General features: G+C 39.6%; 2 protein-coding genes across 2 annotated transcripts in view; one reads left to right on the top strand and one right to left on the bottom strand.

Annotated features, from left to right (window-relative positions):
- Nucleotides 1-2,145: 2,145 nt before the first annotated feature.
- LOC138055930 (glutamic acid-rich protein-like) lies at nucleotides 2,146-6,853 on the bottom strand. The gene is made up of 8 exons (XM_068901794.1): nucleotides 6,766-6,853; nucleotides 6,382-6,472; nucleotides 5,804-5,918; nucleotides 5,280-5,402; nucleotides 4,787-4,912; nucleotides 4,333-4,368; nucleotides 2,623-2,680; nucleotides 2,146-2,333 (listed from the first exon to the last, which is right to left on the bottom strand). The coding sequence occupies exons 1-8, from the start codon at nucleotides 6,851-6,853 to the stop codon at nucleotides 2,146-2,148; spliced, it is 825 nt and encodes a 274-aa protein (XP_068757895.1).
- A 3,905-nt stretch (nucleotides 6,854-10,758) lies between these two features.
- The window catches only part of LOC138057940 (TNF receptor-associated factor 5-like), a 6,698-nt gene continuing 5,280 nt past the window's right edge, over nucleotides 10,759-12,176 (top strand). The window contains exon 1 of the mRNA XM_068903842.1: nucleotides 10,759-11,292. Coding sequence (XP_068759943.1) covers nucleotides 11,210-11,292 — 83 coding nt within the window. The 5' untranslated portion in view covers nucleotides 10,759-11,209. The remainder of the gene's footprint in view (nucleotides 11,293-12,176) is intronic.

Genomic DNA, 12,176 nt, shown 5'->3' with positions numbered 1-12,176 from the left:
ATTGTAGAATCCAGGGTCTTACACCCTTCCCCTGTTTCATTTGGCTCTGACATCATGTTTTGCTGTTCCTTTTTATAAAAAAGTGTCATTGGTTTTTCTGTACAGATGGATAGCGCCCCTGAAAACAACATTATTCACGGCTAAAAACGATACCATCAATACACCTTATTCTCGATGGCTGCCATGTTGGATTTGCGATTCTCATGCAAATTAGCTACACTCTTCTGAGGGGGCAAACAACACAAGGTCGAAAGGTTATAACGAACATCTTAGCCACACAGATGATTTGTTTCACATTCACTGAATGTTTATCACGTAAGTAGTAAAATAGAATGATTACACAAGTTACTTCGATGTCTTTTAGTGAAAAATGAGCAGATAACGAAGTAGAAAGTCAAAAGATATAGATCAAAAGATATAAAATTATTACAAAAGATACTTAATGCTAAATTCTAAATTGTACTTTTAGCAATGTTATTTCAATATTTCGACGAGCTGATTTTCCGCAATTTTCCTTTTTTTCCAATGTTTGCCCCCCAGCATAACACATGGCTAATTTGCATGCCAATTTGAAAACCAACATGGCCGCTATCGTGAATAAGGCCTATTAACAACGCTTTGCTCAACCAATTTCTCTTGACTGTATATATATATAAGTCTATCCAAAAAATACAGGCAGGATTAAAGGAGAAATTTTAAATTACTCACAATACACTACAATCTGCGACAAACTTCAGTGAGCCATTTTTAGGCCGTGCTTAAAAATGAACTTAAAAATCTACCACATTACCTATACCCTCTCCCGCATTCAATGCTGCACAAGCACAGAAAACAGACTCATTTATCAGGGGAGAGTAGGTCAAAGTAAAAACTATTCAGAAATGTTGTGATCTTAATGGCAATGTGTGGCCTATTGTGTCACAGATTGTAGTGGAATTTTTCGTTCAGACAATATTCAGTTAACGTTATCTTACGGAAAATACATTTACGATTCTATATACAAACTACAATACGATCTATCTTTGTTATCCTTTGGAAAATACATCTAATTTACCTCTTGGGAACATCCGCTATATTTCAGAGGTGAGGGTGAAAAAAAAAATCATGTCCCGGAGTTGCGATTGGAGGATTTTCGTCCATTTTGTTTCTGACTTGAAATGTCTATTTATATGATAATCTTTTTGACGGCAGCATTAAAAGAAATCTCAAATTTTGTTCTTAACCCCGGGGTTCGCAAGTTTTGGAAAGGTCCAGTAATGAATGTAATCATAAAAACTACAACTTCCTCGTATTTGATTGCTTTAAGGACGGTGCCTACTAATTCAAAGGTATTTTGGCGCGGTTTACTGAATACGCGGGAAAAGCAGATCTTAACAAGTGATATTGAAATCCAAAAAGAAAATTGGGGTAACCAAGCATTTTTCGACGCTAATTAATCAACAATATTTGTAAAAAGCTTTAAAATACAAAACAATGGCGTTCTTTTTCAAATTGAAGCTTAATTATTTCTGAAAAATACGTGGTTATCCCCAATTTTCTTTTTGGATACCAAGAGCACTTGCTTATTTCTACTTTATCCGAATAGTTTTGAACCACGCAAAAATATACCCGTGTTATGCCGGAAATGAATCTCTTAAAAAGTGTTATTAAAATATGGAAAAAGAAAATTGGGGGTAACCACGCATTTTTCAAAGATAATTCATAAACAATGTTTGTAAAAAGCTTTAAAATGCGAAGCCATGTATGGCGTTCTTTTTCAAATTGAAGCTTTAATGGATTCCAATAGTACTTACTAAGATCTACTTTTTTTGCATAATTTAAAACTGCGCAAATATCCCTGTATTAGTAAGCATCGCCTATATGAAATCCGTATATCTCGAGATGCGCAGAACGTATGCGCAATAACAATAGTAACCACCGTCCTTCATCAATTTACACCTCCTTTGTCAGTCTTTCATTGCAATTTTTCCCTTTCTTTCATAACTTCGCTCTTCTTTTCTCGGAAATTGCAATTTTTATGAATAATTAGTAAGAAGACTGAGTGTAGTCCAATTCTGTCTCCCGCTGCGCGGTCGTCCGATTTTGTTACTACTATTATGATTACAGACCGACTTGGACTCCACTCAGTCCTATTACCATTACAAATCAATTGTCAGTCTTCCTATTTTCTTCCTTCTCTTTCTTTTTCTTCAGTCTTTGCGCTGTTGTTCTGTTGTTTTTTCTTTTCCTTTTTTTCCTTTCTAAAGACGTGTCCGGCCCCTCGTTATTTCCATCATTCTTCTCATCTTCTTCGATCTTATCTTCTTCATCTTCTTTGGCATCCGTTTCGGCATCTGCAATGAAAATAAAAGCTGTGTTACTCTATCCTTTAATCGTACAATTTTTCTCCCAAACACACAAAGACCTCCCTGTCGATTTTTAACAGTATTTAGCTTTAAATAAATGCCGAAGAGGCACAAAAAATAAGGAAACAAATAATCTATAGCACAACCACTTGTTGGGGAGTTATGTAAGTCTTGGCTACATGATGGCGTTATAAAAGGAAAATCGTAGCCTTAAATGGTCCCAAGAACCTTCCGAGTTGAGAATTTTTTCAAATTCAATTAAATGAAAAGTTCTTACCTTCCAGGGTTTGTGACAATGCACCTTCTCTGTAAAAGTAATTTCCTCTGAAGGAAACCTGCGAAAAGGAAATCAAAGGGAAGTATTCTACCCGTAAATGTCAAACAGTTATCCCGGACCCTTTAAACGTAGGATGGCTGTTTGACACGTGTGAGTAGAATACCCCCCTTTCAGTTTACCTAACTAAGTGTTCAAGAATTAAACACATGTACTGTGGTTATGTTGACATTATAAGAACCGAGTTAACTGATTTCACGTCAAAATTATTGCCCAGTTAAATTAAGTTTCTGTGAATATATCTTCTTGCTACTCCTAACTTTCATATAAATTATAGTTTGGTAGAATTCTAAGAATCTGGTCCCAAACGTCCCGGCTCACGCAGAGCCTGGTTTCAAGTGTTCTGGCTAGATTAGTGAGTCTATCGACCGAAGGTGCCCCAAGCGACCACGTTTAAAATGAAGGACATATTCACCGCCTCGTTAATTCATATCGTTGTATTGGTGATAAATTCGTCAGAGGATGGACCAGAGCGATCCAGTAAGAAATTATAAAATATATTATTTTACTACCCCAATATGCCTAAAAGATAAAACTGTGATAGGATCCTAAGAACCTGGTCCCAAGTGTCCGGGCTCACGAAGAGCCTGGTCCCAAGTGTCCTGGCTCGATTAGGGACTCTATCCACCGAAGTACGTTCCTAAGAACCTGGTCCCAAGTGTCCGGGCTCACGAAGAGCCTGGTCCCAAGTGTCCTGGCTCGATTAGGGACTCTAGCAACCGAAGTACGTTCCTAAGAACCTGGTCCCAAGTGTCCGGCCTCTCGAAGAGCCTGGTCCCAAGTGTCCTGGCTCGATTAGGGACTCTATCTACCGAGGGTACGTTCCTAAGAACCTGGTCCCAAGTGTCCGGGCTCACGAAGAGCCTGGTCCCTAGTGTCCTGGCTCGATTAGGGACTCTATCTACCGTGGGTACGTTCCTAAGAACCTGGTCCCAAGTGTCCGGGCTCACGAAGAGCCTGGTCCCAAGTGTCCTGGCTCGATTAGGGACTCTATCTATCGGGGGTACGTTCCTAAGAACCTGGTCCCAAGTGTCCGGGCTCACGAAGAGCCTGGTCCCAAGTGTCCTGGCTCGATTAGGGACTCTATCTACCGAGGGTATTTTCCTAAAAGCCTAGTCCCAATTATCCTTCTTTAATCATTAAGTCATTAAGTTTAAAGGGGCTAGGTCTCGCTATTTTAGGCATTTTCAGCACTGATCGAATGGTCATAGAATTAACTAAAATATCAAAATAACTGTTCAAAACTATAGAAGAACTCTAACAAGTGACAGGGAAGCCAAGAAGGGACATGGATGGACAAAACTGGAGAGGATTGAAATGGATTGAATGTGGGTAAATTTGAAAAACGTCGGCCTACCTTTTTTCAAATTTATATCAGTCTATATCAAAATGTCATTTACAAAGCTTGAAAATCATTCTCTGTTGTTATGGGCCCGTGAGTTTGCAAATCAAAGACTCTTGCTCTGCGAATTTCACGTTTAGAGCTCATAATCAACAAAATTAAACAAAATTACCTAAAATAGCGTGACCTAGCCCCTTTAAGCCATTAACATTGAATAAATGAGGGCCATTGGTGTGACAAGTCATCTTTTTCATTATTAGGCATACGTTGTTCATATAACTTAAAGTAGATTATTACGTTGATTTCCTAACCTTAGAGTGGAAATATGTTTCAATTTCTGTCTCCTCCTGTAGGAGTAACAGAAAAATAGTAATTAATGCCAGCAACATTTTGGCACTGCGAGCGTAGGGGGTGCTAAGACAGAAGCCTATTTAGACTATTCAATGCATGAGGAAACCTGATCTCCTTGTAATTTTAACTATGAGATACTCAGGGCTGTGTATTACATGAAAAGAAAACAACTTAAAGGTTACCGCATTCACACCAAAGCTTATAAAGGCTTTTTAGTTAAACATGGTTTACAATTGTTTTCTTCATACAAGTTACTACTTGACATGATGTAGACTCCAAATTCAACACAATGAAGGCACACATTAGAACGTCCATGTACCCTACGTAAAATGCAGTCTCATGCTGTGCTCATTCTTTTTTTTAATGACACGTTTAGTTAGTGTGAATTTAGTTCGTTTTTTACTTTCTACTTACTCTTTCAGTAAGGTTTAACGTCTCGTCTTCGCTGACCGTTTCTGCGTGGGAAACAAGATGTTTCCCTCTGTGCAGCGTAAAACAGTGGGGCAAACTTTCAGTTGTTCCTGCCCAGTCGTAGACCTCCTGTCCCATTGAGAAGAAAAACATAAGAATGTGGTGAATATTTCAGTTGGTTACGGTTCTACTTCTGAGTCAAGGAGTCTAAATCTTTTCATTAACCATGAACGTACTTGTTTGTACGTAACTTGTTTGTACGTAACTTGTTTGTACGTACTTGTTTGTACGCAACGCATGTTTCGAGTTTTGTTGCATTGCACTGATTTATTAAATAGTTCCGTAAAAATTTAAAGGAATGATTATGGTTTAGTTTTTTAGCGGATTAGGAGCAAGTCAAAACAAAATAATACTTAAGTAATCCGTAACACCTTCATTGAACTTAGATATTCTTTGAAACGACTAAATATTTTTTTAAGGAAGTGCTGTTCCTTACCTGAAAATGGGCTCCTCTTTTAAATCTCCTTGACAATGTCCCTTTCGCGGCCCGAATTCGGATGGTCACCCCATCCTCTGGTTCATCGGACAAGCGGGCTTTCCTTGCCTTCTTTTCGTTATCCTGCAAAGTCGTTGCAACTAAGTTTATCTGTTTATGAAGACGGTATATTCAATGCAGTACGTAAGAATGGAAAGAATACAGGGAAGCCACTGTTGCTTTCGCTTAAAGCCATTTAATACGTTGTTTGGATCTACCCATCTACGGCAAACACTACCACCCTGCAACGGCCAAAATCGTTGCGCGACAAGTTGCACGAAAAGTAGAGCCTAATTGTGCTATAGGCAACGGCTCTTGCAACTTGTCTCGCAACGAATTTTTCCGTTGCAGGGTATGTTACACCTTGAATTGTTTCATGCAACTTGTCCCGCCACAATGTCCCCAAAACATTGCGAGATAGGTTGCACGAAACATTTCACAGTGTAACAGCGCTTTTATACTTTGAAGATGCGATTAATGTTTACCTGTCGTTCAACCTTTCTTGGATCACTTTCGTTATTTCCTAGATCCTGCAATTGCGCTTGACGGAAGTTATTATCTTGTTCCTCCCTTTCCGCCCGGAACTTGCCAAGTTGTTCTCTGCGAAATTGTAGTCAAGGCTATCAGATTTTCCTTAACAGTTATACATCTGCCGATTGTGCCCCATCTGGCAAGCATCACAACACATGCAGGCCAGGAGCCCAGATGCAGGCCTAAAAAAAATTGCCTATATACACTTGCATGAATATACAGTTACCCTGTTAAGACTCTTTAATAATAAAGATAATAATAATAATAATAATAATAATAATAATAATAAAGATAGTGGTAATGACAATGATAATGATAACGATAAGAATAATGATAATAATAATGACTTTAATAGTGGTACTTCCACCGAGTGGCTCTTCGCCTACTAATAAACAATTTAACTATAAACTATGACTTGTCTTCCCGTTTGCTTCATTCTTAAAAAATAACATCGCAAATACATACATACAATTACACAAATAAATCGATTATCACTCATAAACTGGCACATATTGGTCGATTCTACATGTACCTTTGCGCCGACAGCACCTTGAGGGCGTCACAAGTCTTTTCCAAGACCTCGGACAACCTGTCCTGGATGTCGATTTCCGTAATGTTGCTATCTGTTAAAACACAAGCAGTTTTCAAAAGAAAAAAACGTTTTTCTTAACAATCATAAAAAAAAAGGTTTGGTTGTGGAAATTTTTCTTGAATCTGAATTTCCTAAAGGCTGGTTATCAAGAACGGAGAAACATTGCGGCAAAATTTCCTCGTGTTTTACTTTATAATTAGACACTGAAGACGCTACGAGGTTTAGCGTACTCACTTGTATGCTTAATTTAAGGTGTTAAAGCAATGCATTCTTCTTTTTAACAAGAGAGCGACCTCGAAAGGAAATTTAAATTTTAAAACATACCATGAAGTTCCTTCACCAGCGTTGGCTTCCACGTCGTTGATGGCAGGAGAAACAGCATGGAGTCCTCAGTGTTTCGAACACTAAACATGCTGGAAACTTCAAGGGGGAGAAATCATGCAATTATTGATGGTATTGATGGTAGTTATAAGGAGTGTCTAAGTACTGTTTGCGTTGCCAGCACTGTGGATACTGATTCCGGGCAATATGTATAATAGCGTGAAATTAACATTTACCTAATCTACCATTTAGTGATGATGTTTCCGCAACCCAGAACAACCACTGCTGATTCCGCCTGCTCCCGTCTGCTCCCGGTCTCACCCGGAGGTCGTTGGTTCAATTCCCACCCTGGTCAGAGTTTTTCTCTCTCCTTGTGTGGGCCCATTTCCATCAGTAGGGCTAACGCTGACATGGGTCATATGGGATAGATACTTTGCACTTCCCATTACACTCTAATCAGCTAAGTAAATAACAAGTTGGATTCGAACCACTCAGGTAATCAAATTATACAATACTGAAGGATTTCATTGCACAGGAGGAGCACTGATTTCAAGATTTAAGATTTAAGATTTATTATTATTATGCACTATTTTCAAAAATAAATATATATATAAAAAAAAGAATATACCAATTAAAAGAAAGAGGGAAACATATTAATTATACTTGAGTGAAAAAGAAGTAAAAAAGTGCATAGTGTGTAGATGGCCACTACCACAGGAATTAAATGAAAGGAAAACAAAAATATATACATATATGTATAGAAGTGAACTGGCAAAATAGATAGTACGGATAAAAATTAAATTACTAATAAATTAAGAAAGTGACAAATTTACATAAATATACAATATTATTTACATCAACAAGTTGCATCTAAGGAGTCTTACATGAAGTTCAAACACAATAATAATGATAATAATAATAATATTAATAATAATAATAATAATAATAATAATAATAATAATAATAATAATAATAATAATATAAAAGGGTGGAAGAAAGAAACGCCTGGGCAATCAGATTGTGCGCGAAACAAACCAACCGCGAAATGGAAACGTGTGCATGAAGAGAAAGTCATGGAAACTCGGAAGAAAATATCTATTGCAAAGGCGGAAATGGAGAGAATAAAAGTGAACCGCAAGCTAACGAAGAGAGGTAGAAAGAACCGGGAACTTTTAAAGATGGAATGTAAAACGCTCTCTGTCGGAGAGCTGGTTAATTACATGGAAAGAAATAAGGCCGTGCTACGGAAGTTGAAGAAGGGATTTGTTAGGAGAAAGAAAGTAGAGGAATCAAGGTCTTTTAACCGAACTTATCAAGTGGATCCTAGCAGAGTTTATAAGGGGTTTAATAAACTTGCAAGGGATCAAGGGACTGACCGCCCGGTGTATGAGAGCATGGAGGATGTTGATAAAGGATCAAACACTGATGAATTGCTTGACAACATTGAAGAGGCTAGCGGATTTTGGAAAGAGTTGTGGGAAACCCCGGGTTCAGGAAACGTCTCTGCCAGCTGGCTAGAGGAGATGAAGAATGTGATCAGGGAGCATGTGCCACCCCCGGCCGAGGAGGAATAGGATCTAGAGATTGACGAGGTAGTATAAACAGTGAAAAAGAAAAAGAACTGGAGTGCCTCGGGGCCGGATAAGATATCTAATTATTGGTGGAAACATGCTGAGGCCCTCCACCACGGAGTGATGCTCTGCTTCAAATATATCTCTAAGCTGCAAGGTGATTTTCCCGCGTGGTTTACTGGAGGAAAGACTACACTGATCCCCAAACCGGGAGAGGTATCCAGCGATAACCAAAGACCAATAACATGCCTGAACACAGTTTATAAATGGTTCACCGCTTGTTTGTTAAGACCTATGGATCAGCACTTGGATGTGTACGGACTGATGGAGGCGGAGCAGAGAGGGGCGAAGGAAGGATGCAGTGGCACCACGGACAATTTGCTTATTGACCGGATGGTTACCCAGGATTGTCACCGTGGGAGAAGAAACCTCAGCATGGCATGGGTTGACGTGACCAAAGCCTATGACTCGGTGGACCACGAGTGGTTGAGTGAGATGATGTCGATACATCGATTCCCAAGGTGGTTAGCGAGAGTGGTTACCAAGTTTTCTAAGGCCTGGAATACCATGATTGTTACAAGAACTAAACTGGGGATGGAGATATCGGAGATTATCCACTTTAGAAGAGGACTGCCTCAGGGGAATTCTCTATGTCCGCGCCTATTTACTATCTGCCTGAATCCCATCGCTTGGAAACTCAAGGCAACTGAAGGATATAGACTCTCGAAGCCGATTGATACCAAAGTGACGCATTTGTTGTACATCGATGATCTTAAGATCTTTGCTGCCTCCGCACCTAAGCTCAACACCGTGATGAAATCAGCAAGATCTGCAATGCAAGATATCGGCCTCGACTGGAATCCGAAGAAGTGATCTGTTGTACACATCAAGAGAGGAGTGAAAGTAGAGGACGCCGAGAGCTTAGCATTTGACGAAGCATCAGTGATCAAATGTCTAGAAGAGGGAGCTCAGTATAAGTTTCTGGGCGTGTTGGAAAGCACAAGACAAGAAGATCAGATAGCTTTTAAACTCGCCGCCGAGATGTACCCAATCTCGTACCCAGAGTCCTCGGGCTTCTTAGTCAGCGGGTGAGCGCCCGGAGAGACTCTGGGATAATCGACTCCATTTTCCCAGAAAACGTGGGTTCCGGTCTTCTTACGTATGCTTGAGTTTAACCGGAAACAGAAAGGAGAAAACCGTAAACAGTAGAAATGGTGGGTTGAAAGTGTTCGAGAAACAAGAATTTTAGCCTTACACACAAAGAAACTGGAGAAATGATCATTGGTTTGCTGTTAGAGCAAGTGAAGATGAAACCTCTGACGCTTTCGGTAAGTGTATTTTTAATGTTTCAGCGTACATTCCATTGTTCAAAATGCCTTCGTGCAAGCACCACGATCGACAAATTTTTGTGAAAACCACACAAATGTCCTTTTCTACTACGATTTGATGTTTCCGTAATTCTGAATGGTTTCGACAAGACCTTATTTCACGGATTTCTCCTCAAAGAGACTGATATAATGTTTTCCCTCGGTACTTTTGCATCAGTAACAGTAATCACTTTTTAGCAGCGTGGGAAAATTCCCGTACGGTATAAGACATAATTCAAACTTCGTGGTTTTTTATTTTGTGATTTACATATTTCTGAGGTAGAAAAAAACAAACAGCACTGAAACTAGTTTTAGATTTTGAATCTCCCTCCAAATTCTGGGGCTTCCGAATTACTTACCGACTTCCTGTCGGACTGCCATTGTTACGCAAGCGGCCAATCAAAAATATAGTTCAAGTCCATTATCCCAGAGTCTCTCCGGGCGCTCACCCGCTGACCAAGAAGCCCGAGGACTCTGGGTACGAGATTGAGATGTACCTGAACAGAATGTCTATCATATGGTCCAGTCCGCTCTCTGATTTCAATCGCATTGTAGCCTCCAATCAATACGCCTTACCTGCCTTGACTTACTTGATGTGGACACAACACCTTCCCATCACGGAACTGCGCAAGATCGTCGTAGAGCAGGACAATAGAGAATAAGACAAAAGACATTTATTTACCGGGGTGGAGAGAGGCATCGTGAGAGTAAAGCGTCTTTCCCAAGAACACAACACAATGACGCCGGCCAGATCCCGAACCCAAACCACTCGATCCGGAATCGAGCGCACTAACCATGAGGCCACCGCGCCTCCCTTTCCTATTTAGCCTGCGGGTAGATTGCTTTTGTTTCCTTCGCTTATAGAGCAAAGGTAAAAAAGGCTGAACTTCTACATTAGGCAATTTAAAAATGGCTCAATTCAGTAGGGAATTTTTAAAGCGATAATAAGAAAAGATAATGAATATATTCATAAATACTTTTAAAAAATGTGAAACATAAAATATAAACAAAGAAATTGGTAATTTTTGGTGTCAATGTTATTGTGATTTTGCTTGCGATGTCATAGTCCCTTTTCCTAATGTGGCCCTTTCCTGTATCCCTGTATCTGGATGGTGGAACGTATTCGGTCGATGGATTGCTGGCAGTCGGTCACGCATGCCAGTGATAATTTCAAGGGAGCCATTAGTCTAAACGCGATGGAGCATCGTAGACCACTCTTTCCTCGGACGCTATTTCTGGCGTGCAAAATTTTCGCATTTTTTCCTCTTTACATTTAGAAGAGAAAGAGCCTGTAACATTAACTTCCAATACTTAACCTCGCGCACGCGATCGTAATATCACCAACTCACACCCTCATTCTCAGGTTCTCTTTCCTCTGCGACTAGGCAACGGAGATAGAGCCTGGGGAGATGGTTCATTCCGACGATCCCCATGAAACAATCATACTTTGTCTAGGTGTCTTGATATTTCATCTCCACGTAATTGAAAGAAGTACACCAGACATCGAAGATGGCGCAAGAAACAAATGGTAGCAACAACTACAACTGCGTCTTCTCTGAAAAGATCAAGGATGGCTATGAATGCGTTGTCTGGTAAGTACTGTTTCTGGTTGCTACAGACTGAAACGCGTTTTGAAATCCTTATAGTGCGCAATGCTTGAAATCATCGATTACCAAGTACCTTTCAGTCACTTGTTTTCTAGTGACAGATTTGACTAAAGTAACTCTCTCTCATTAAAATAGCCTTAAAGCTTATTAATCTGTGCGCGTTTAACCTGTAAAACAAACTTTGAGAGAATTCACGAAATTAATCGCGTGAAAGTAAGCGCTGCTATTAGCCTGACAGAAACAAGCAAGCTTGCGTAAGCTTATAAAGTAAGTTCGCGGGTGTCCTGCGAAAAAAATTCTCGTACGCGCGTTGTTTCAATTTAACTACCACAAACTACATATCTGTAGAAAGTGTACGAACTGTAAAATTCGAAAAAGGTATCTACTACTTTGACAGAACCTTCGTTAAGAAGATAGAAGCCGTTAAACAGAAAACGACCAAGTATCATTCCGCTGAAATAACGCAAACTCGACGGTAACTCGAACGCTCACGGCGAGCAGTACGACATTCGTGGGAATGTCGAAGTAACGTTCGCCTTGTTCGGTTCAGCGTGCCGTGGAAATGGAAAAAAAAAAGGCATGTTAAACGCATATTGTAGACCGGGTGTAAAATGCAGACTGAAGTTATAATTTAACTGTTGAAAGAGTCCAAACCCAAATGAGTTTTTAAAATTTAATGATTACAATAGTTTTTTTTTTAAAGCGGATATTGATTTATGTAAAGGTGACATACCAAGTTGTTATGTTTCCACGCTTGCGCCGTCCCAAAATAAAGTAATTCGCGCACGATTTAAGATTTTGCTGTTACTTTTGGAGAAATGAGAGATTTTTGGCTGACCTTTTGATTATCCGAAAAAAAAAAAAAATTT

This window comes from Montipora capricornis, chromosome 7 (genome assembly GCF_036669925.1).
Source record: "Montipora capricornis isolate CH-2021 chromosome 7, ASM3666992v2, whole genome shotgun sequence".
Taxonomy (NCBI): Eukaryota; Metazoa; Cnidaria; class Anthozoa; order Scleractinia; family Acroporidae; genus Montipora; species Montipora capricornis.
This window is presented reverse-complemented; position numbering and strand designations above follow the sequence as displayed.

Coding starts and splice junctions, on each gene's coding strand:
- LOC138055930 (XM_068901794.1), bottom strand. CDS start 6,853: ATGTTTAGTGTTCGAAACACTGAGGACTCCATGCTGTTTCTCCTGCCA. Junction 6,473..6,765: donor GCTGGTGAAGGAACTTCATG/GTATGTTTTAAA, acceptor GTGTTTTAACAG/ATAGCAACATTACGGAAATC. Junction 5,919..6,381: donor AAGGTGCTGTCGGCGCAAAG/GTACATGTAGAA, acceptor ACAATTTCGCAG/AGAACAACTTGGCAAGTTCC.